This window comes from Lemur catta, chromosome 2 (genome assembly GCF_020740605.2).
Source record: "Lemur catta isolate mLemCat1 chromosome 2, mLemCat1.pri, whole genome shotgun sequence".
NCBI classification, from domain to species: domain Eukaryota; kingdom Metazoa; phylum Chordata; class Mammalia; order Primates; family Lemuridae; genus Lemur; species Lemur catta.
Genome location: NC_059129.1, coordinates 1,087,252 through 1,110,548, shown reverse-complemented (window position 1 = coordinate 1,110,548; position 23,297 = coordinate 1,087,252). Strand labels below are relative to the sequence as shown.

Genomic DNA, 23,297 nt, shown 5'->3' with positions numbered 1-23,297 from the left:
GCCCAGGGCCCCGTGCCTCTCCCCGGGCTCCCTCCTTCCCTCTCGGGGTCCCCGAAAGCACCAGGATGCTGGACAGGAAAGGTCCCCATCCCTGCCTGCGGGGCATGGCTTGAACTGTATTTTTCTACGTAAGTTTAAAAAGTCTATTCAAAAAATTAGGAAGGATCATTTTCTTGGAAATTTGGTGCTGTGTTTAACAGAGGGGTTTGCGGTGGTCTGAGTGCCTTGGGGGGGCCCAACTCAGGGGACAGGCGCCGTGTTCGATAACGTCATCCTTCCCGGGAGACCAGCCGTCCGGGAGGAGGTCGGCGGCCTTAGCTGCTGTCCAGCACTGGGAGGTGGCGGGTGGGGGCCCCGGCTGTCTCCAGGCGGGGACCCGCTGCAGCGCCCGCCCTCTGCCCGCAGGTGCCCCTGCCTGCACCGCACGGCCGGGGACACGGAGCGCAAGTACCACCTGCGCTACTACAAGACGGGCACCTGCATCCACGAGACAGACGCGCGCGGCCACTGCGTGAAGAACGGGCTGCACTGTGCCTTCGCCCACGGCCCCCTGGACCTGCGGCCGCCCGTGTGCGACGTCCGGTGAGTGGGCGCTGTGGGCGCGGGAGCCGGCCACCCCTGCAGCTCTGGCGTCGCTGGCCTAGGGAAACCTTTCTCTGAGCCTTGGTTTTATTCCTGGTGGGGAAACGACCGCGCTCCTCTCACCGGGCGTTTGCTCCCGTGCCGGTGGCGGCTCATAGCGGGAGGTTGTGAGGGCGGACGGCGCGTCAGGCTCGGCAGGAAAGGGACGCCGTTCTCAGTGGCACTCGGCTCTTCGGGTGTTGGTGTTGGGGTTGGGTCTGTCGTGCCAGGAAGGGCTGGGACAGCCGCAGCGAGTGACTGCCGTGTCCTTTGGTTGCAGGGAGCTGCAGGCCCAGGACGCCTTCCAGAACGGCCAGCTCGGCGGCGGGGACGGTGGCCCTGACCTGCAGCCCGGGGTCCTGGCCAGCCAGGCCATGATCGAGAAGATCCTGGGTGAGGACCCCCGGTGGCAAGGTAACCCCGTGGCTGCCGCAGGGGTGGGCGGGGGGAGCCACCATCACACCTGCCTGCAGAGTGACCCGGAGGACTCGGGCGGGATTCTGCAGCGCAGGTGGCTGGGCGGGACCTGGGCTGTGACTGACCGCTGAGCTGACGGGACAGCGCAGCTCCTGTGGCCACCTGGGGGGCACCGGGCCTGGGGCCGGGCTGGCGTCCACCACACTCCCGCCCCGTGGCCCCCGGTCCCGCCTGGCCCCCGCTGTGCCTGTGTGGGTGCAGCTTTCAGACGTGCGGGGTCATCAGAGCTCGTCCCTGGGCCTGTCCCTCGGGCCGTGGACCCGGGATCCTGGCCAGCACCAAGATGAGGTCACAGGCGGGGAAGTTTGGGTTTTTCTTTTTTTTTTTTTTTTTCCACTATTTTTTTTTTTTTTTTTTTTTTTTTGAGACAGAGTCTGGCTCTGTTGTCCAGGCTAGAGTGCCGTGGCGTCAGCCTCGCTCACAGCAGCCTCAGACTCCTGGGCTCAAGCGATCCTCCTGCCTCGGCCTCCCAAGTAGCTGGGACTACAGGCATGCACCACCATGTCCGGCTAATTTTTTCTATATATTTTTAGTTCAGATAATTTCTTTCTATGTTTTTTTTTAGTAGAGAAGGGGTCTCGCTCTTGCTCAGGCTGGTCTCAAACTCCTGACCTCAAACGGTCCACCCTCCTCAGCCTCCCAGAGTGCTAAGTGCTAGGATTACAGGCGCGAGCCACATGGGTTTTTGTTTTTATCGCGGCAGCAGATGCACTCCCTGACATTCACGTGCTTGGAGTGCGGGGTCAGCGGCACGTCCACAGCGCGTGTGGCCACAGCCCCATCCGGCTCCGGAACATCCTTCACCCAGGTGCAAATCCCACGCCTGGCAGCCGCGACTCCCCCACCTGTGCCCTGTCTCCCGAGTTTGCCTGTCCTGGGCACGTCACACGGGCAGTGACGTTCTCACGCATGTCCCCGGCTTGCTTTGCGGAGGACGTTCGCGTGCAGGGGCCGCGGGAGTTTTTCCTCACTGCTCCCGCCGCGGCGTCTCCCTGCCCCCACCCCAGCTGGTGCCCGGGTCTCAGCTGCACCGGGCACGTGAGCCGCGGCCTCCGGTCATGCTGGGGTGGAGGAGGTGCAGGGACACCGCCCGGCCTCGGGGCCCCTTGGCGTTTCGGGAGGACTTGGGATCGCTGCTCTGGGCGCAGGCTGCCTGAAGGCCGCTCTGTCTCTGCGTTGCCAGCCCACCCGCCTCCCCTCACTAGCAACGTGCGTTTGAGGTTCCTCCGTGTCTTCTCGCCGTGTGATAGCGCATTTCTGTTCAGTTCCGCATGGTGTTCTGATGTCTGGACACACCACGGTTTGTTTGTCCTTCCCCTGCTAGGGGGCGTCTCCGTCCCAGACTGTCCCTAGCTGCCTCTGAGCGCGACAGTGCATCGGGCAGCTGTGTTTCATGGCACTCTGCCCACTGCGTGCGGTTCCTCCTAGTGATAGTAAGGACACACCTGCCTGTGTTTCCGACGTTTGGCCTCAGCGTTTACTTTGCAGGGTTTGTGTTCTCCGAGGAGACGCGAGCACGTAGCTCCTTTCTGTGGGTTTCGCGTCGCTCGGCACGGAACCTCTCACCTGTGGGAGGCGCCTGGCGACACTCGCCAAGTGCCTCACAGCTGCCTGTTCCTTTTTTTTTTTTTTTTTGTGACAGAGTCTCGCTCTGTCACCAGGCTGGAGTGCAGTGACGTCATCTCAGCTCACTGCAGCCTCCGACTCCTGGGCTCAAGCATCCTCCCATCTCAGCCTCCCGAGTAGCTGGGACTACAGGCACCGCCACACCCGGCCATCCAACTTCTCTTTTCTTAAAAGCAGCTTTCGTGTTCCCCGCCCGCCTCTTGTTCTCTCCCTGCAGCGCCGTGTGCGTCTTGTGTGCGTTAGCACGTCATTGGCAGGTGGGCTTGGTGTGGACGGTGGTCTCATCGCCTGCGCCCGCCGGGCCCTTGGGGTGACGCACTTTGATCCTCCCCCGACTGAAGCCCCCTGGGCAGGTGCGTCTGGAAACAGCAGTGCACGTCACTAAGGTGCAAGTCACTGACCACCCCAAGAAAGGATCTGACTTTTAGGAATCCTCACCCATCGATTATAGCTTTTAAATTACCCGTGTTTTTTGTGGTTTTTCAGATAAAATTCCTATGACATAAAGTTAACCATTTTAAAAAATAGATTTTTTTTCTTATAGCAGTTTTAGGTTCACAGCAAAACGGGGTGGAAACTGCAGAGATTTCCCCAGTTCTCTCTGCCCCCCCCCCCCCGCCTCCTGTCCCCCCCTGTACCTGGGCGGGGCGCCTGTCACGGCTGACGAGCCCACGCTGGTGAGGTTGCCCCCCCCACCCACCGTCTGCAGTTCACATTGGGGCCAAAAATTAACCATTTTAACGTGTACATTTCAGTGGTGTCTTGTATACTCACAAAGTTGTGCTTCCAACATCCCTGTTTAGTTAGAAAACATTTGTGTCATTGTAAAGAAAACAGAAGTTGGCCGGGTGTGGTGGCTCCGCCTATAGTCCCAGCACTCTGGGAGGCCGAGGTGGGAGGATCGCTGGAGGCCGGGAGTTGGAGACCAGCCTGAGCACTGTGGCGAGGCCCCGTCTCTACAAAAACAGAAAAGGAAACCCCAGACCCGTCAACCCCCGTCCCCGCCCCTGGCAGCTCCCCCGCACCCCGTCTCTGTGGCTCTGCCGGTCCTGTGTTTGACGCAGACGGAGTCACACGCCTGTGGCCTTAGCGTCTGGCCCTCACTGAGCCTGGCGTCTTCTGGGTCCCCGAGGTGGTGGCGTGTGCCTCTCTCTGCATCGTGGTCGGCCTTTCCTCTCTCCCTTGGTCTGTGGGTGGACGCGTGGCGGGCCCCCTGCCGGCTGCTGCGTGCCGTGCCGCCGCGAGCGTGTGCACACCGGCCTCTGTGTGGGCCCGTGTTTCAGACTCCACCTTCGTGCTGGGCAGCTACAAGACAGAGCAGTGCCCGAAGCCGCCGCGCCTGTGCCGCCAGGGCTACGCCTGCCCGCACTTCCACAGCAGCAGGGACAGGCGGCGGAACCCCAGGAGGTTCCAGTACAGGTGAGCCCACCTGGCTGATGTCACCGCATGGGGGGGCCATCGGGCGGTCCCCCGGGGCGGGTGTTTGCTGTGCTGTCCCCGCAGCCCTGTCCCCATGGCACCATCCCTGCGGCCCTGACTCAGACTCGTGTTAACGTCGGGAGAAGTGGACACGGGGCTCCCACCCACTTCCTGGCATGAGACAGGGGCCTCTTTTGTCCCCCCTCGAGGAGCAGGGCGTGTGCGGGGTGTGTCCTCAGGTGCCCCATGACGTGTCCTCCTGCCCAGGTCCACGCCCTGCCCCAGCGTGAAGCGCGGGGACGAGTGGGGGGAGCCCTCGCGCTGTGACGGCGGTGACAGCTGCCAGTACTGCCATTCGCGCACGGAGCAGCAGTTCCACCCCGAGGTACGTCCCTGCCTGGCGGGGCCTGGGGTCCCCAGACGCCCTCACTCAGTGATTGGCAGGAGGACTCGGGGGACAGAGGGAAGCGGTCGTGTTCGCGGCTGGGCCGTTGCGTCAGCCACGGCAGCCGCGTGGGCGCTGGGAGACACTGGCCGCCTTCCAGTCGTCCCCCCGGGTGGAATCGCGGGTGTGCTCCGTCCTCCCTGAGTGACATGTGACAACACGTGACGGTTGCCATCCAGGGACCTCCCTGGAGCCTTGGTGTCCAGGCTTTTGGTTGGGTTTGGTGGTGCAGGCCTGGCTGCCCACCCTGCAGCTGGCCTGGGTGTCCGGGACCCCAGAGTCAGGCAGCCAGGACACGGGCCCAGCCTGACGTAACTCACGTGAGGCAAACTGTCAGCCTGGCCCTATACCCCTGGCACAGACACGCTGGGCAGCCCCTGCCAGGGCCTTAGAGGCCAGCAGGGCTGGGCAGGCGCCTGTCCTCCGGAGCGTGCAGGGTGGACGGCCCAGGACTGCTGCGTTCACTCTGCGGCGCGGTTGCTGTCAGAGCTCTCAGGTTTATGTTCAAAGTGAACAGGCAGCCAGCACCGTGGCTCCTGCCCGGAGTCCCAGCGACTTGGGAGGCCGAGGGGGGAGGATCCCTTGAGCCCAGGAGTTGGAGGCTGCGGTGAGCTGTGGTCGCACCGCTGCATTCCAGCCTGGGCCACAGAGCAAGACCCTGACTCAAAAAAAAACTCCAAAAAACAAGCAGATGAGCCCCTTCAGGGCCCCTGAGGTGGCAGTAGAGCGGGGGGACCAGGAGCCGTCGGGGGTGGGGGGCCCTTCCTGCCAGGCTCTGGCGGGTGTGCCGTCCCCACGCCCGTCACCGAGAGGGAAGCAGGAGGCAGGAGTGGGTTTGGCGTCTGACGGGGCCTCCAGGCGGGTCTGTCCCTTCCTGAGTCCTCAGTGCTGCTGGCCCCTGAGAGCCACGGGGTGAGGCGGCGGCCCCGGGTCTGGTCACGGAGCAGGCTCACGCGTCTGTGTCACAGGCACCCGAGCGCCTGCCGTGTACCAGGCACGAGTCGGGTGCGTCTTTCCGAACATGTCAAGTGGGGAGGGGACTTCACGTGTGACTTCACAGACGGTGCCGCAGGGACAGCCTCACACGTGCGCCTGGTCCTGCCGACCGGCTCTGCAGAGGAGGGGTTTTGGGACCAAGGGTGCAAAGCTGGGGGGCGGCGTCCATACCCCTCTTGCCGGTGACTCCGGTCACAGTTTGGAGCTTAGTTCTCTGCATGGTGACAGAGCCAGCTGTGGTCTCCCCCAGAAACCAACGTCCAGTCCGGTCTCTCTCACCCGGTTTTGTTTCCTAGATCTACAAATCCACGAAGTGCAACGACATGCGTCAGACCGGGCACTGCCCGCGCGGCCCGTTCTGTGCCTTCGCGCACGCCGAAAGTGAGTAGCTGGCTCCCGGCACAGCGCGATCTCAGCCGCCACCGCAGCCGTGTCGGCTCGGCGACTCCGCAGACTGTCGTTAGTGTTTCCGCCCAGGGCAGGCACCCAGGACCGGGGAAGCGGGTGCGAGCTCAGGGTTGTGGGGTGCTGGGAGCGCGACAGGCCTGCCCGGGCAGTGGCCACCAAGGTCGGGCGCGCAGGGCCTGGCCCGCGGGCCTCACCCCTGCTCCCCTGACCTCACCCGGAGCCCGCCCTGCCAGACACCGACACTAGAGCCCTGAAGGCAGGGCTGGCCGGTGGCCTCGGAGCGTGTGGTTTCCCGAGCCTCTTGTTGTCCCTACAATGAGGGCTGAGCTCTGGGGACTGTGTGGCCTGTGACAAGTTCCCAGTGGCAGAAACAAACCCCTGGGACTTACGCGAGGACAGGCTTTCCTCGACCTGTTTCCTTTCATGGCTGTGGAGCTTGGGCCCCGGGTTCTGTGGGCGTGGTTGCCGACTCACGTTCTCCGTTTTGTGTTTGGGTGGGAAGCGTAGCTCCTCTCGTCCAGGCTTTAAACGTGGTTGTCAGTGATAAAACCGTTAGAAACTGGAATCTAAACATCCTGCTGCTCCGGATGCCCCCACCCGCAGGAGGACTGTCCTTTCTCGCCCAGAGCTCTCGGTGCCTAGCGTTGGCAGCTGCGGTGCCAGCAGCGGCCCCTGACGTTGCTCCCCTCTCTCGGCAGAAGGCCTCGGGGCCGTGAGCGACTGGGCCGGCCGCGACCTCGGCTCCACCAACAGCTCCTCGGCCGGCAGCGGCCAACCCGGAAACGTAAGTGGACGGCGTTCCGAGGAGGACACTCAGTGTCATTGGCTTTAATCGAACTGTCGGGGACACAGATGGCCATGATCTTTGTCTGTGGCGTTGGCGCCTCCCTCTAGGAGAGCCTAGAACAATCCCAGCCTCGTCCTCGCTGGGCCAGAGCAGGGTGAGCCGCCCACGCGGCCGCGAGGGGAGGTCAGTCTCGGGGTGGCGGCTGGGTGGCCGCAGTCGGGTGGGCGTCCTCTCGGGGCTGCCGGCCCAGGTGGGCGGGGAGGCTCCTGCGGGAGGGGCTGTCAGCGCAGGAGTGACACCTGCCGTTCTCCGCGTCGCTCCCCTGCACGTGGGTCCGAGTCCCCGACACTCAGCAGCGCGAGCGCACGCCTGGCAGTGCCGGCACAGCCACCTTCGCTGAGGCCGAGCGTGTCTGAGCCTGCGGCCACGGAGCCTAAAGACGAGGAGGCGTCAGGCTGGGTCTGCCCCGCTGCGTGCAGGCAGCGCTGACGTGACAGACGTGCTCTGGGCGACCGTGGGGTCCAGAACGGCCCTCGTCCCTCAGCCCTTGACGGCGGATGACGCCTGCGTGCCTTCCACAACAGGGGCTGCTCCTCTGGGTGCTGGGCCACCATCACGCCCGGCTGGGTACAGGGGCCTTGGCTGGTTCTTCTTGGGGGACCAGGGGTGTCCTGGGCCACGGGGTTCTGCCGTAGCCGCGCCAGTGCTCGGCGGTGCAGGTGCCCCCCTCCGCGGCCAGCAGGACTCCCGGGGCTGTGGCTCAGGGGCCGTTGGGGCCGTTGGCGAGCGCTTCGTGCTATTTTGTACCTAGAAAGTCACCCCATGCCGCAGGGGCTGTTTACGTGGATCCCTCTGATGGTGACTGGGCACCAGGCCCATGGCCCATACTCAGAAATAAGGTAGTGGCAGTTTTTGCTCCAAGAGCTGCTCGAGTTGGACCAGAATGTCCTCTCGATTCACCTGGCAGAGTGGACCGGCCAGCAGTGCCTGGCGGGTGTGGCCGTCCCCAGCCGAGGCGGCAGGTCTGGCTGTGTCGGGCTTGACCCTGGCTGGTGGGCAGGTCCCGGAAGTCTCTAGAAGTGTCTCCGACCACACCCAAGATGCAGGCGAGTGTCCGTCACACAGGGGCTTCTCGTTCTCTGCTGTTCGTTCTCCTCCAGCGTGGAGGAGGATTATAGGCGTGAGCCACCGCGTCCGGCCTAGTTGTTCATTTACAGTAGAGACGGGTCTCGGACTCCTGGCCTCAGTGACAGCCTTGCTGCCCTGGTCTTGGTCGGCCACTTTGAAGCTCTTCCCCAAATCTGTGGGTCACTGTGGGTGGGAGGAGTGCAGAGGTGACCCAGGTCTCCGCAGCCAGGCAGCAGGTGAGAGGGACGTGACATGCAGTGCCGAGGGCCTGCCCGGGTCAGCCCGGCGAGGGCACTTCTTAATCCTCTGCCCGTGGTCACCTGAGAGGCCTCCGTGAGCCCCCTGGGCTCGGCCACAAACCCAGACACCAGCAAGGGAAGGCGGGATGACCCAGGCAGCCTCCACGAGCTCACTGATAAAACTGGGGGTAAAAGTCAGAAGGCCACTCACACCCGGAGCACATCTGGGCTGCAGTGTTTGTGTTTGCGGCTCCCCTGGGGGAACGGGCGAGACCGGCAAGCAGAGCCTGCACTGGGCACTTTTCCCGGAAGCTGGTGCGTCAGGGTCAGGGTTTTGCCATGTGTAAGGGAGGGAAGAGCTTTCTCCTCTAACTCTTGGGCTCTGTGTGTGGGGCCTGCAAACTAAACTGGTACAAGATTGCGGGAGCAACGGTTTATTACGCAGGGGCTGCCTAGGGAAGAAGTGAAGCCCCGAGGCGCAGTGAGACCTGGGCCTGGCTACCATCTTGACGGAGAGTGAGGAGCCGCAGGGAAGGGACGGGACGGAGGGAGGGGGACCGGGCACCTGGGGACAGTAAATCGTGGGAAGGGGAATGCGTGGGGGGAGCTCGCGGGAGGTTAGGGTCTCTGGGGTGCGGCCTGTTTCGCAGGCTCGATCTGCACCGTGTGGGGGGTTGAGTGTCTGTCCCCTCCAAGTGGGGGCACCTTCGCAAGGGGGGTTCACACCCCGCTTCGAGGCAGAGGCCGTTACTGCATCTGCCGTCTCTCCACGGCCCTCAGCCCAAATCATCTCTGTGCCGGAGAGGCGTCGTCCGGGTGGCAGACTCACGCGTTCCTGCTCGTACCTCAGTACGTCCTGCAGTCTCAGCCTGAGCCTGTGCCTCAGGTGTGCGGCTTTGTTTGGGGTTTGAGGACGTTGTCGGTTTGGGACTCGAGGACCTCATGCCCTGCCTTCACGCAGACTGGCCCAGAGGCCAGAGACTGACGTTCACACGGCAGAAGTGGAATTCGGAGAACTAGCAGGGGGCAGGTTTGAATGCTGTCTGTCTTATGAGACCTTCAGGAGTTGGCATTTTAGGCCAGGCGTGGTGGCATGCACCTGTCATTCCAGCTACTCAAGAGGCTGAGGTGGGAGGATCGCTTGAGTCGAGAAGTTCGAGACCAGACTGGGCAACATAGTGAGACCCTGTCTCAAAAAAAAAAGAATTAGCATTTTCTAAGTTCTGAGCAAAACTTTGGTCTTTATGTATATTTTTAATTGACATTTCTCCTTGCTGTTTTCCCAACGTGGGTATTTCTTCTGTTGCAGGCAAAGCAGAGAGACTCGCCTGCGGAAGGCGGCCAGAGAGCCGGTGGGCAGGACCTGCAGGTACTGTCCCCAGGAGGCTGCATGGTCCGTGCCACCGCACGGTGCAGCCTCTTAGGGCGTTTTGACACATCCTTGGCCACAGAGTCACCTGGTTAACGTCGTTTGTTATATAATTGCTTTTCACTTGTACCGTGTGTCTGTTTTAGTGTTTAAAAACATTTGTGTCGCACTTGGGAAACAAAATCAAAATCTCCTAACGTTTTCTCCTGGGGGGGAAGATGAGGTGCCCGTCGCGGCCTGTCGGCGTTGCTCTTGCGCGGCCGGAGCATCGCGATTTCCCGCAGTCTGTCTGGAAGCCCCAGCAGCTTGCGGCTGCCGCCGCCCTCGGATCCTCACAGGCTGGTCCCTCTGTACGAGGACAACAGTCACGTAGGGCCACCCTCACGTCCTCACAGGCCCTGGCTCAGGGGCAGGATGCGGTTCTGTTCGTAGCAAACACATCAGGCTGGCAGGGGACACGTGCCGTCCCGGGCGGCCGCGCTCGCCCTGGTCCAGGCTGTGCTCCAGCAGCCCGAGACCCCCGTCTGAGTGCAGGGCCCGGCCTGTGCACAGCCCTCGGACCAGCGCTTGGGTGGGCCTGGCGTCTGCGTCGTGCCGCACTACTGGGCCCTCCTGCCCTTCCATGGGCTCTGCTTTAAAGACACAGAGGTGACAGGGTGACAGGGCTCCTTCTCTGACGGGGGCAGCACAGACCTGCTCTGTGAAACCGAGAACTGCAGCCGAGCCCTAGTGGACCCTGTGACCCTGCGAGGGCCATAGTCCCCCCCTCATTTGGGAAGAGGCGCCTGGGCCCTGGGCGAGGCTCTAGAGTCGCATTGAGGCCGGGCTGAGATGCAAAGGGGGTGGGTGGGGCTGGAGCGTCCACAGAAGTGGCCGTGACCCGGGACGGTGGCCTCTTGGTGGCTGGTCAGGAGGGGGTGTCCAGGTTGTCCTTGGTGGGCCTCGCCTGGCTGGGCAGGGTTGGCTCGTTTGTGTGGGCTGTGCTCCAACTTGGACCCCCTGGCGACTGAGGGGCTGCACAGCGCCCACAGCCCCCGGGGGTGGGGTGAGCCCCCCGCAGCTGTTGATTTGGGGTCGCAGCCGCCAGACGCAGCTACTGTGAGCTGACGCCTCCCTCGGGACCCGTCTCTCCGCCGTGGCCCGGGCGGCCCTGTCCTTTGCTGGGAGAGGTGGTCAGCCCTGTCCCTGACCCAGGCCCTGTCGTCGGAGCATGAGGAGCTTCTGGGTCCAGGGGTGCCTGTCGGGAGGCCCCTCGCGGCCCCGTCGTGTGGCCGCACCGGCACGGAGGCCCAGCCTGCCCGACACCTGGAGCAGGTGCTCCCACCAAGGCTTCCGAGCAGGGACAGAAGCAACTTGGTGGCAGGTTTTCCCTGAGACGGGGGAGGCCCCGGACTCACCCTGTCGCATGTCTGGGCTTCCTCCTCTCGAGTGTGGGGTTTGCAGCAGCCGTCGCACCCGGGCCTGGCGTGGGGCTTAGGGTGGGTGTCCACAGGGCTGGGCTGGGCCTGCAGGTGGGCTGCCGGCTCCTCGGAGAGAAGAGCAGGGTGTCCGTGGGCCCTGGGCAGGGTGGGCAGTGTGCACCAGGCGGCCCGTCTGGAACCTGAGCGGGGCGGCGCTGGGCGGCAGCTCCAGACTCCTGGGGACCGTTTCCCAGATCAGTCACAGGGTCTCTGTGCACCTGGTGCACAAATGCAGAGCTAATCTGCGGAGGGCGCCTGGGCCAGGAATCATTCAGGAGGAGCTGGTCTGTGCCAGCTGGTCTGTGCCAGGTTCTGTCCCTTAGGCCGTGCGCATTAGCGTTTCTTAGGACGGACAGTTTTGCTTAAGCTGACAGACCAGCAAGATCACCCCTCCCCCAAGATCTGCCTTGCGCACCTCCCGCCCAAGGGGACTATTCCGGGGTTATTTTGAAGCAAATTCAAGATGATACACTGTTTCAACTGCAAATGTATTTCAGTATGCAATTTTTTTTTTTTTTTTTTGAGGTAGGGTCTTGCTCTGTCACCCTGGCTAGAGTGCAGTGGCGTCAGCCTTGCTCACTGCAGCCTCAGACTCATGGGCTTGAGTGATCCTCCTGCCACAGCCTCCATGGTAGCTGGGATTACAGGCATGAGCCACCACGCCAGGCCTGAAAGTCATTTTAATACAATTTTAGATAGTTGATTCTATAGTGACTTTGAAGTTTGCTTTTTTATTTATTTTTTTCTTTTTCTTTATTTTTTGGAGACAGAGTCTCGCTCTGTTGCTGGGGTAGAGTGCTGTGGCGTCAGCCTAGCTCACCGCAACCTTAACCTCCTGGGCTCAAGCAATCCTCCTGCCTCAGCCTCCCGAGTAGCTGTGACTACAGGCATGCGCCACCATGCCTGGCTAGTTTTTTCTATATATATTTTTAGCTCTCCAGATGATTTCTTTCTATTTTTAGTAGAGACGGGGTCTCGCTCTTGCTCAGGCTAGTCTTGAACTCTTGATCTCGAGCGATCCTCCCGCCTTGGCCTCCCAGAGTGCTGGGACTACAGGCGTGAGCCACCGCGCCCGGCCGAAGTTTGCCTTTTCAGACACAGCTACCATGTGACACCTGCCGTGCATCTCTTCGCGGTACAGTGTCCTCTGCTGGGTACGCAAGGTCGTGCTGTGGGCTGGTTCTTTGTTACCCATCAGAGAGAATGTGAATTGCCCCATTTTCTACTTTTCTTGGGTAATGAGGCCATAGGACCGTTTTATCCGTGTTTTCGGAAGCGGTGCTGGCTCTGTGCTTACGGCCCTGGGGAGGACGTTTCTCCAGGGGCCCCGGAAAGTGCTCAGCAGCTGGGGAAGGGGAGGGCGGCTCTCTGGGAAGGTGGGGGAAGGGCAGGCAGGTGGGGGGCTTGTCCCCTTCGCCCGGCTGGCCCCTGGCTTCTGACACATCTGTCTGCACCGCCAGATTGATCTTTCCCAGCAAATGTCTGTTTCTGAAGATCATTTTCTGCAGAGAAACTCCCGAGTCACTCTCTAGACGCGAGTTTCCTCTGCTTGTGTGACTGAGCTGACCCTGCCTGTGGCGTGTCAGAGGCAGCTAGGGTCCCTTTGCAGTGCTGGGAAGGCTCCCCTTGTGCTTTCCACGGGGGTAGAAGGTGACCGCCCGGCCCCCTGGTCTCTGCACCTGGTCCCCACTTGCTGTGCCGATGCCCGTTGCCCCGTGCGCGGCGCCTGTGCTCATCCTGTCTGTGTGTCTTTGAACAGAACCACCTCGCTGTGTTCGCCGTGGTCCACCCGCTGGCTCCCAGCGTGAGCTCCAGTGTGGCGTCCAGCCTGGCGTCCAGCGCGGGCTCAGGCAGCTCCTCCCCCACCGCTCTGCCCGCCCTGCCCGCCCGCAGCCTCCCGCTGGGCCCGGCCAGCAGTGCCGCTGAGGCCGTGCTAGGTAAGTCCCGTGTCGCCTCCTTCCTCCTGCTCACTCTTTTGCGCTTTCCTGTGGCTCAGAAGTGGCTTTTCTGTTTCAGGACACATTGCAAAGTGCCCATTTTTGTAGAAAAGCCAGATGCGTGTTTTTGGTCACCTGTCACCTTGGTTGTGTTGTGTGTGTGGTCATGAAAAGGGGCCCTGACTTGCCAGGAGGCTCGGGGGGCCGCGTGCCGTGCCCAGCTGCCCAGGCCACCAGGCGCCTTCCTGCCCCGAGACCGCCAGAGTGGGGAGGCCACTGAGAAAGGAAAGTTGTGGGGCCAGCAAGGGCACCTCAGCGGGGGGACGGTGACAAGGGAGTGGAGGGGGAGCCGGGATGGGCCCTGGAGCGGGTGGGCACACCTGCCGGCTTTGGGAGTTCTTTAGCTGCTGGGGGTTTGGGGACAGATGACACGTGATTGGAGCTGGCCAGGAGCCCAGGGCTGCGGGGAGGTCCTTGGGGAAGTCCAGGGCTGGGCAGGACGGGGCAGAGCTGGTGGGCGAGACGGCGCTGGGGGCTGCGGTGCACTCGGCCCCTTTCTGCCCCCGGCGGAGGCCACGTCTGGGTGTGGAGGACACGGCCGCGCTCGTGGGGGCTTTGCTTGCACAGGTGCTTGGTGAGGGGTGTGACACTCGGGGGTCCCCAGTTCCAAGATGCCCAGTGCCAGCGACCTGGCCTGCATGTCTGGCCCGAGAGCGGGCGTTTGCGGGGGGCCTGTCTGTCCCCGGCTGGCTGGGCCCTGGCCAGCCCCGTGGTCCTCCGGGGCATATGCTCACCCTTCCCATTCTTCAAAGGCCCCTTCTCCAAAGCACTGGGACCCTCTGAGGCTGGCACATGCACCCCTCACGAGCTCTGTCGCACGTCCGTTTCGTCTGAAGAACCCTCCAGACTCAGGGCTTGACCTCCCTCAGGAAGCTGTGGGCAGAGTGGGCATCCGGATGGACCCAGCGCCTCCCTGTGCCGGGCCCCAGGCGCCGGGCGCCAGCAGGTGCTGGGACCTCCCGTGGGCAACCTCCGTCCTGGCCTGGAGTTCTCCGCCGGGTTCCAGGGCAGGGCTCAGACTTCTCCCACGTCGCCCGCTGGTCTGTTTTGAAAAGCTCCTCGTGGCCTCTTCCTAGGAGTAAACACGCGCGTCAGATGGGTCCCTTAGGGCTTTGCTCTAAAGGACAGTTTCTTGACATTGTAAGTACTTCACGGGTGGTGTCAGTGTGTGTTTCCTTGTACTTTATTTCAGCCTGAAATTGGGGGAAAGCGTGTTGTTCCGCTAGCAGTCTCATGAATTGAACATGTTAGTTGTCACACGAAATCGCTGTTGTAAACGGGTCTCGTCACTTGAGGTCCCGGCTGGTGCCTCCGTTCACATGTCCTGGCCGGAAAGTCAGTGTGGAGCACGTGTACGCGGCAAGGCCTCTCTTCCCACCGGACGGGAGCTGAAAAGCCAGGGGCCTGACCAGCATGTCTTGGCGTTTCATTTTCTTACAGATAAGCACAAATTCTTTTTTTTTGAAGTTCATCTTTCTCAATAGACAAGTAGTAACGGTAGAAGCATAACAGAAAAGTGTTCAGGAAAATGAAGTCCCTGCCCCAAACCAGCGAGGCTGCTCGACTCTGCTCACCTGAGTGAGAAGTAGAACCAGGTGCCTGTGCTTTGCGGGGCGTGGCTGGCCCGCCAGACACCCTGCAGTGAGGTGTTTGTGGTGGTTTTCCAGCCACTACTCAGTATCGATGGCCACATCACTGGGTATCTGGAAGGGCGTTCTTATTTTTTTTTGATACAGAGTTGCCCGGGCTGGAGTGCCGTGGTGTCAGCCTAGCTCACTGCAGCCTCAGACTCCTAGGCTCAAGCAATCCTCCTGCCTCAGCCTCCCGAGTAGCTGGGACTACAGGCATGCGCCACCATGCCCGGTATTTTTAGTTGCCCAGCTATTTTTTTTTTCTATTTTTTGTAGAGACAGGGTCTTGCTCTTGCTCAGGCTGGTCTCAAACTTCTCAGCTCAGGCAGTCTTTTGCCTCAGACTCCCAGAGTGCTGGAATTACGAGCCACCGCGCCGGCCTGGATGTGCAGGTTCCTAAAGAAATGCGTTACTAATTCCCCAGGCCAGAAACCTGGAACTGGCCTCATGCTGTCACCCAAGAGGCTTTCATTGACTTAGCTATTTCCTGAACCCCCTGGGAGGTGAAGAGGTGGGCTATTGCCTTTCTTTACAGACAGGGGTCATTGAAATCAGGAGCTTTTGCCACCAAATCCAGTCACAGGTGAGGTGTTATTCCAGTAAGAGGCCAGGAGGCTGCCCTCCTACCTGGCCCTTCCTCCGCCAGGTTGTCTCAGTAGCTGTTCTGCAGGGTTTGGGCTGAGGCGGCGAGAACGGGGTCGTGTTCTCCTCGTAGTAGTTTCTCTCAAATTATCACTTAAGCATGAATGAGAATGACGAGTAAACTGCAGTACAGGTGCTCTTTCCAGACTGATTTTGTGTTTAAGGGATCTAGAATCATTTCCGGACCATTGGATAGACTGCTTGTTTTTTCACCTTCCGCTGCACATTAGGTATTAGGTTAAAAAAGTGACCTTTAAAATAGTGACCAGCGAGCTCATACCGGGGTGAGGCAGGGGGGCAGGGGCAGGGGCGGGAGCGTCCCGCGTTCGTCCTGTTGCGGCTGGTTGCCTCCTCCCCGTGCAGCTGCAGGTGCAGGTGCAGGTGCGCAGGGGGGGGGAAGCCGGGCCGCGGTGCGGCTCCAGTGCTTTCCGTGCGAACACCCCGCACGAAAGGGGGCTCGGTCCAGCCAGCGTTCCCCGTGCTGCCTGCGTGTCACCCTGGCTGAGCACCCCAGGGACGCCGCCCTGCACGGCGCGGGACAGCTGCTGGTGCAGGCACACGTTGCCCCCACCTGCGGCACCCACCCGCGGGGCGGGGTCTCTGAGGAAGCCGAGCGAGGGGCGTGGCCAGCACGTGGCTGGTTGGGGTTGGGGGTGGAGCTGGGGCGTGGCCAGCACGAGGCGGGGCTGGTTGGGGGCGTGGCCAGCGCGGGGCGGGCCCTGGCCGGGTTTGAATCCGCGGCGGCGGCGGGGCCGTCCGCGCACCGTGAGTCAGCATCGGCGGCGGACCCTGTGTGCGCGTCGGCCTTGCGCCGTCAAGGTGCGGGTCTTCGTTATGCGGCGCTTTGGAGCGGGCTGTCCTCCCCTAGGTGCGTCCCCCCCTCCCCTAGGTGCGTCCCCCCCTCCCCTAGGTGCGTCCCTCCTCCCACCCTAGGTGCGTCCCCCCCTCCCCTAGGTGCGTCCCCCTCAGGTGCGGACCCCGCTGGTGCGGATTCCCCCCAGGTGCACCCTCCCCCCAGGTGCACCCTCCCCCCAGGTGCACCCTCCCCCCAGGTGCATCTCGTTCAGGTCCGCAGCATCCGCGTCCGAGAGCGAGGGGTGGCAGCTTTGAAACCCGGTTCCGGGTTTCCCGGGCTGGGGAACGAGGAACGTGTCTCGGGCGGGGTCTCTCCGGTTCTCAGGGTGGGCGACCCGCAGGGCTCCTATCGCCCCCCGCCGGGCACCTGTCGCCCCCCCGCCGCCTGGGGTCTTGCTCCTTTGGGCTATGAGTGGCCTGCGGCACCGCCTGAAGCTGCGCGCGCCGGTGAGTGGGTTTGGGGCGAGGTGAGCGGGTTTGCCGGAGCTTCCCCGCCCCTCGTCGGGGACAGCCTGGCTGGGGTGTGCACTTTACCTGGGTGGTGGCTGGGGGGTTCCCCGTCCAGGTGTTTGATGCAGTACAGTTTGTGTGTCTTGTCCCCGTTTGTCCCTGACCCCAGGGGAGCAGCGCCCGAATGTGCTGTGTCACCCCTGGCGGCTGTGCCAGGCCATTAGTTAGCAGCTTCCTGTGATTTCCCGGGAACACCAGGCTGGCTCCGGGTCAGGTGGCACAGTGCAGCCTCGCGCGGCTTACGTAACTGAGTTCACCTAGATTGTGAGTGTCTGTTTAAAAGTCAGGTCTTCCTCTGAGAATGTTTCGGAAGATGGGTCGTACCGTGGGGCACAGTGCGGTGAGGTAGGAGAAGGGAGGCTCGCCCTGGGAGCAGCTGTCCCACCACGGCACCCCAGGAGTGCTGGGGCCTCCGGAGGAGACTCCCCCCCTTTGGATCAAGGGCTCCCCCTTCCCGGTCACTGTCTCTGAAATAGGGCCGGGGACCCTGGGGTGAGGGTGCAGGGGCTCCCCACACGCCTCTCCAGGGAACTTTCTGGGCTGCGGTTCAGGGCGGATCTGTCCCAGTTAGGCTGCAGCTGGTGCCTGTAAACGACCAAGTGCTGTGTTTTGTCAGGTGACAGTGACTGCGTGTGGCCCCCAGGGGGGTCTGCACCTAGGGGGCAGGGACAGGGCAGCAGCAGGAGCACTGGTGCGAGTCACAGCCTGGGACAGAAGGCTCCTCCACTGGGGCTCCTTTGCGCCTTCTCTCTCTGAAGAGTTCCTGGAACGCTGCGAGCTAGGCAGGGGCCCCCATCCTGGCCCCGGGGCTGCGGGTGCAGAGGGCAAGTCTGGGTTTCCAGGCCGGGCTGAGGAGCACATCTGGGGCAAGGACCGGCCATGGCACACGCACCAGGCCACACAGGAAGGTGGGCTTGAGCCGGCCCCATTGCTCAGCCCAGGAAACCGGGCCCAGCCGAGCCCATGGCATGCGGCGGGGCAGGCGCTGGGAGGGAGACCCCCCAGGAGGCCGTGCCCGGCACGTGCAGGACCCAATGGAGTCGTCCTTGTGGAAAGGTCACTCCTGGGATGTTGCAAGGGCCGGGCTTGGGCCTCTGCTGGCCGGGGGTTAGGGAGGAGGAGGGTTCTGCCCAGGGTGCAGCCCCGAGGAGGGACCCAGCAGTGCGTGCCGTCTGAGGACCTCACTGGCCTTGCCCTGGCAGGAGGCAGGGACGTGGTCCGTGCTGGGCCCCGGGTACCCAGTCGGGGCTGCAGAGCCACTGTCGGGTGTGGACCCAGCCACAGGAGAGGCTGCCGGGCCCCAGGGAAGGGGGTGGGGATGCAGAGGGGTGGGCCGGGGACGGAGGACAGGTGCCTCTGACCACAGGTGGTTCAGGCCACAGGGGCAGGGCTACGGAAGAGATCTGGGCAGTGGCTGGAGAGTGAGGCGCCGGGAGGCCGCAGGGAACGGTTGTGGGGAGCGAGAGGCTCAGGGAAGGAGGAGCAGGTGGGCCGAGGAGGGCTCCACAACAGGGGCAGAGTCCTGAGGGGCATGGGCAGGGCCCGGGGGTGTCTCCTGTGTCCCCACAAGCTGTGTCTGAGTCCTAAGCCTTGGCACCTGCGGGACACAGCAGGCCTCATCTGAAGTTTTGCTTCCCCTGGTTTCGGCTGCCCAGGAATTGAGGTCAGGAGTGCAGGGAGGGGAGGACAGCATGAGACATTTCAAATGAGAGCGACCACGTTCACGTAGCTTTATTACAGCGTGTTGTCATCGTTCTGTGTTCTTACCTACTTTTGGGCTCTTTGCCTAGCTCACAAATCAAGCTTATCGTATGGTTGTATGTACAGGAAATAAAATGTTCAGGGTTCAGTACTGTCCGCGGTTTCAGGCGTCCGCTGGCAGCCGCGGGAGGTATCCCCCATGGAGAAGGGGCAACGTAGGGACTTCGCAGGTGCCATTAAGTTAGGATGAGGTCAGTGTCATGGGCCCTGGTCCAGCGGCTGGTATCCTTACGAGAAGCTTGGACTCGGACGTGGAGGAGGCCGCGTGAAGACGGTGGCAGGGACTGGAGAGATGGAGCCTGGAATGGGGCCCTCAAGCCACGGAAGGTGGGGCATGGAGGCGGAACCCTCAGGAAGAGCTTCTGCAGGGAGCGTGCCCTGCCGACACCTTGGCCTAGGGCTCCCGGCCTCTAGAGCTGCGGGAGGACACATTTCTGTCGTTTGAAGCCGCCCAGCATGGTCCTTTGTCACTCAGTGGCCCGATACCAACAGCCCTGTTCCCTCCGATGTTACCTCCAGCGTGACCCAGGGTGACGTGAGGCCGTCACTGCGGGAAGGGCCCCGGGAACACCCAGGAGCAGCAAGGCCTGTGTGCACCCAGGTGGCAGCTGCCCTGTCCTGCCCTGGCCACCTGCTCTGTCTTCAGCGCTTTGTCTCTGGCAGTTTCTTCTGGCCGTGACGGTGACACTCCTGTGCCCTGGGGCCTCACTGTGGGTCTCTGTCCTGTGTTGGTCCTTGCTTCAGCCACTTTCCACGTGGGTTCTGTCCTTTGCTGTGGCCCGAGGATGTCGGGTAGGTCACAGGGACCTGCTGTGCAGGACACCACTGTGCTGCGTGTCCACTGACCCTCGAATGCGCTGGGTGCCACCAGCCTGGGGTTGTCCTCTGCTGCTCCCCCGCCTGGCGTCCTCCAGGGCGAGCCTCCACGCCGTCACCCCCAGAGCCACCCTGCCGTCCATCTCTTTCCTGGATGAGACTGTGGGCAACTTCCTTCAAGCTTCATTTGAGTGGTTCTGCCATGGGGGGCTGCTCCGTGCGCCCGCCAGCTCCCGGCACCGCTGCCATCCTCCCAGTGCCTGACCCTGGCCCGCTGGCTCCGCGCTGCGAGCAGGGAGGGCTGTTAGCTCCGTGCCCTGAGCTCCCTCGAGGAACACGTGAGGTCTGGGTGGGGTCTGGGGTCATGCCAGGGGGTGGGGCTGTCAGGAATCCACCTTGGCCCCTCCGGGTGGGGCTGCTGAGCGCTGGGCATGGGGCGAGGCGCAGTTTCCACGGTTGGCTCCTGTGGTCCCCACAGGCCGAGCGGAGCTAACGGGTCCTTTGGCCCCGTCGGGGCTGACCGGAACCTTGCTCTGCGTGCCGCTCCCGCAGCCCCTGTGTAGCAGGACTTAGTCCCCCGCCACAAGTTGTGCTTCCCTGGCCCGCAAGGCCCCAATTTCCCACTATTCGCTAGTTGTGGTAAAGGCAGCAGTGGCTCCTGTCCCTGTGCCGGCCCCTCCTCTCTGTGGCGTCTGTTCACTTGTCTCTGGCCTCGGCTCCTCTGGGCCAGCCTCTCACAGCCCTCCCGCTCCTGCCGAAGCCTCCCCTCTACACACTTGTCTCTCCGCCCTCTGTCCCGGGACCACGCCCGTGCAGCAAACAGCTGTCACCCTGACACGCGGCCCTGCCAGGCTGGGCCAGTTCTGGGTGGGGGGATGAGGCCCAGGCGCCCTCATGGGCCACACCAGGGTCCGCACCGTGGGGGCCGGGCTGGGCGTGGAGGCTGGAGGGCAGGACCCTGCTCGGTGTCCGGGGGGGGAATGAACAGCACCAGCTGCGTCTGAGGCCGGGTGGCGTCTGTGCTGCAAGTTTCCGTCCCTGTGTGTGGGGTCCTGTGTCCTGTTCTGTCGTCCTGGATTTAGGAATCGTCGTCTTGGTGCTTGGCATAAAATTGCCTGTGAATCACTTGCTGATCAAAATCACCTTCCTGGAAAAGTTTATGGTCAAGTATGTTCACCGGGTCAAACTTCTTGTTTTTGAGACAAGGTCTCGCTCTGTCGCCCAGGCTGGAGTGCAGTGGCGTCATCACAGCTCACTGCAGCCTCCCGAGTAGCTGGGACCACAGGTGCCATCACACCCAGCTAATTTTCCTATTTTTAGTAGAGACAGGTCTCGCTCTTGCTCAGGGTGGTCTCAAACTCCTGAGCTCAAATGATCCTCCTGCCTCGGCCTCCCAGAGTGCTGGGATTACAGGCGGGAGCCACCGCACCCGGCCCACTTGGTCAAATTTGATACTTGGTGAGCCCAGAGCTGTGCGCTGGGACGGGGCTGTGTGGCCCGGACTCCTCTCTTCTGGGGAGGAACCGGCCTCTGGCCGCCTGCAGGAGGCCGGGAGGGCTGGTTTGCAGGCCCCCAGCACCCCTGGTGCCCTCTGGCTCTGTCTTGGCTGGGGCGGATGGGGCTTCCCTGAGCTGAGGCTGTTCCGCAGGTCCGGCGTTAGACCTTCATCTTAGCAACGTGAACATCGCGTCCCTGGAGAAGGACCTGGAGGAGCGCGACGGCCGCACCCTCGGGCCAGCAGGTAGGGCGCTGAAGGCCTGTGCACTCCTCAGTGCTGGGGGTCTTGGGGTGGGAGGGTCCCCTCCTCTCTGTGCAGGGCAGCCCCCACTCTTCCTTGGTCTCCCCTGTGCGAGACTCGTGGCCCCTGCAGGGACAGACAGCGTTTCAGGGATGCAGGAACCTTTAACCACCACACCGCATACAGACGGATGGGTTAACGCCACGTGCTAAAGTGTCCCCGTCAACCTAAAAGATCATCCCTTCTTTCTGATTTGAAAGTAAATAGACCATTTCGGGGCCCTTAGCTCTGGGAGCATGTGCTAGCAGCTGAGCGGTGAGGGGCGAGGCCGCCTGGGGGCCCTGCCAGTTACACACCCTGGCGGGCAGCTGCTGGCCCACCCCCTTCACCCCCCGGGTGCCTCCGGCATGCCAGGCCCCTCTTCCCTGGCTGCTGCCCCGGCTCGCGGCATCTAGGGGAAGCTGCCTGGCTCCCGCTCACCAGCCTCCCCCCGCACAGGTGCGAGGTCACTGGAAGGCTCGGCGCCCGTCACCATCCCAGGCTCGCTGCCCCGCTCACCGTCCCTGCACTCCACGTCCTCCCTGTCCACCTCGCCACTCAGCTCGCTCTCCCAGTCCCTGCCGGGGCCGCTGGTCTCCACGGCCATGACACCCCCCCAGCAGCCGCCACCCCTCCGCTCGGAGCCGGGCGCTCTGGGCTCCTCGGCCTCCTCCTACAGCTCCTTAGGTGAGTGGGGTATGGCCTGACCCCGGGGCGTGGAACCCGCGCGGGGCTCTCGCCCCTGCTGCTGCGCACTGAGGCCGAGAAGGCCCGAGCCCCCCGCAGGCACGGCGCAGGGGGGCTGCATGGACCAGGAAGTGCCATGTGCCTGACCAGTAGCAGGAAACAGCGCCGTGTTCACGCTCTTTCTCTTAGAAAACATTGACATCACCGTACTGGTCTCCTAGGAAAAAAAAAAAAAGCAAATGTTATCTTATGGCCAGGTGCAGTGGCTCACACTTGTCATCCCAGCACTCTGGGAAGCCGAGGGAGGAGGGATCGCTTAAGGTCAGGAGTTTGAGACCAGCCTGAGCAAGAGCAAGACCCCATCTCTACTAAAAATAGAAAGACATTAGCTGGACAACTAAAAATATATAGAAAAAATTAGCCAGGCATGGTGGCGCATGCCTGCAGTCCCAGCTACTTGGGAGGCTGAGGCAGGAGGATGGCTTGAGCCCAGGAGTCTGCGGTTGCTGTGAGCGAGGCTGACGCCCTGGCACTCTAGCCCAGGCAACAGAGTGAGATTCTGTCTCAAAAAAAAAAAAAAAAGGAAAATGTTTTCTTATATAGTTTGTTTTAAAGAGTTAACATTTCTGAGTATCTCCGATACCCAGATGTAATTGCTAATGCCACATATGTATCAGATGTCACACTTGTGAGCAGTGCTCTTTGGGGTCCCCGAGGGTCTGCGTGTGTGAAGGGCCCCTGACGCACGCAGTAGGGCTGCGGGTCGGTTTCCCTTCCTGTCCAAAGGCCTGTGTGGGAAGGGGCAGGTGGGTGTGGATGGGGCTGGCATCTTTGCAGTCAGGGTGCGTGGGCCGGGGGTCCCCACAGGGGGATGCGGCTGGGCTGTCATCCCCTCCTCCACACCCAGGTTTGAATGGTGTCCCCGGGAGCATCTGGGACTTTGTTTCCGGCAGCTTCTCTCCCAGCCCGTCCCCCGTCCTGAACACCGGCCCCTCGTCCTTGAGCGCAAGTCCCAACGGTGCCGAGCTGGCCCGAGTCCGGCGGCAGCTGGATGAGGCCAAGAGGAAGATCCGGCAGTGGGAGGAGTCCTGGCGGCAGGTGAAGCAGGTGAGGGGGCGCTGGGGGGTGGGGAGGGCGGGGGCGCGGGGGCTGTGGGGGCCCTGGCCGCCGCCTCCTGCACGGCCCTGGTTCCAGGCCTGTGACGCGTGGCAGCGGGAGGCTCAGGAGGCCAGGGAGCGCGCCCGCACGGCGGACGGCGACCGGCAGCTGGCGCTGCGGAGGAAGGAGGAGGTGGAGGCCCAGGTCCGGCAGCTGCAGGAGGAGCTCGAGGGCCTGGGCCTGTCCTCGCTGCCCGGGCTGCGGAGCTTTGGCGACGTCGGCACCCTCGCTCTGCCGGAGCTGCACTCCCTGCAGAGCCAGCTGCGCCTGGATCTGGAAGCGGTGGACGGGGTGAGTCCTGTTGGTTGCGACGTGAGGGACCAGCCCTGGGGGTGCTGTCCCCGGGAGGGGGTAGGGGCCTGAGATCTGGCCTGGTGGTGTCTCCTGCTCTTCCCACCCCTTACCCTGCCGCCCCACGCTGCCCGCAGGGGTTTGTTCTGGGGCACGTGAACAGCCTGCGGCCCTCTCTGCCCATCTCCCTGGGACTG

General features: G+C 62.7%; 1 protein-coding gene across 3 annotated transcripts in view; it reads left to right on the top strand.

Moving 5' to 3' along the window:
* Nucleotides 1–23,297, top strand: part of UNKL (unk like zinc finger) — a 34,193-nt gene that overhangs the window by 7,852 nt on the left and 3,044 nt on the right. For 2 of the 3 annotated variants that reach the window (XM_045541064.1, XM_045541065.1), the window contains exons 3-14: nt 406–582; nt 902–1,035; nt 4,008–4,143; nt 4,411–4,528; nt 5,881–5,965; nt 6,691–6,776; nt 9,456–9,515; nt 12,735–12,912; nt 20,836–20,928; nt 21,424–21,651; nt 22,559–22,758; nt 22,846–23,100. In XM_045541064.1, the coding sequence (XP_045397020.1) occupies nt 406–582; nt 902–1,035; nt 4,008–4,143; nt 4,411–4,528; nt 5,881–5,965; nt 6,691–6,776; nt 9,456–9,515; nt 12,735–12,912; nt 20,836–20,928; nt 21,424–21,651; nt 22,559–22,758; nt 22,846–23,100 (1,750 nt within the window). Of the gene's footprint in view, nt 1–405; nt 583–901; nt 1,036–4,007; nt 4,144–4,410; nt 4,529–5,880; nt 5,966–6,690; nt 6,777–9,455; nt 9,516–12,734; nt 12,913–15,999; nt 16,114–20,835; nt 20,929–21,423; nt 21,652–22,558; nt 22,759–22,845; nt 23,101–23,297 lie in introns of those variants that run through there. The other variant, XM_045541066.1, reaches the window with a different exon arrangement.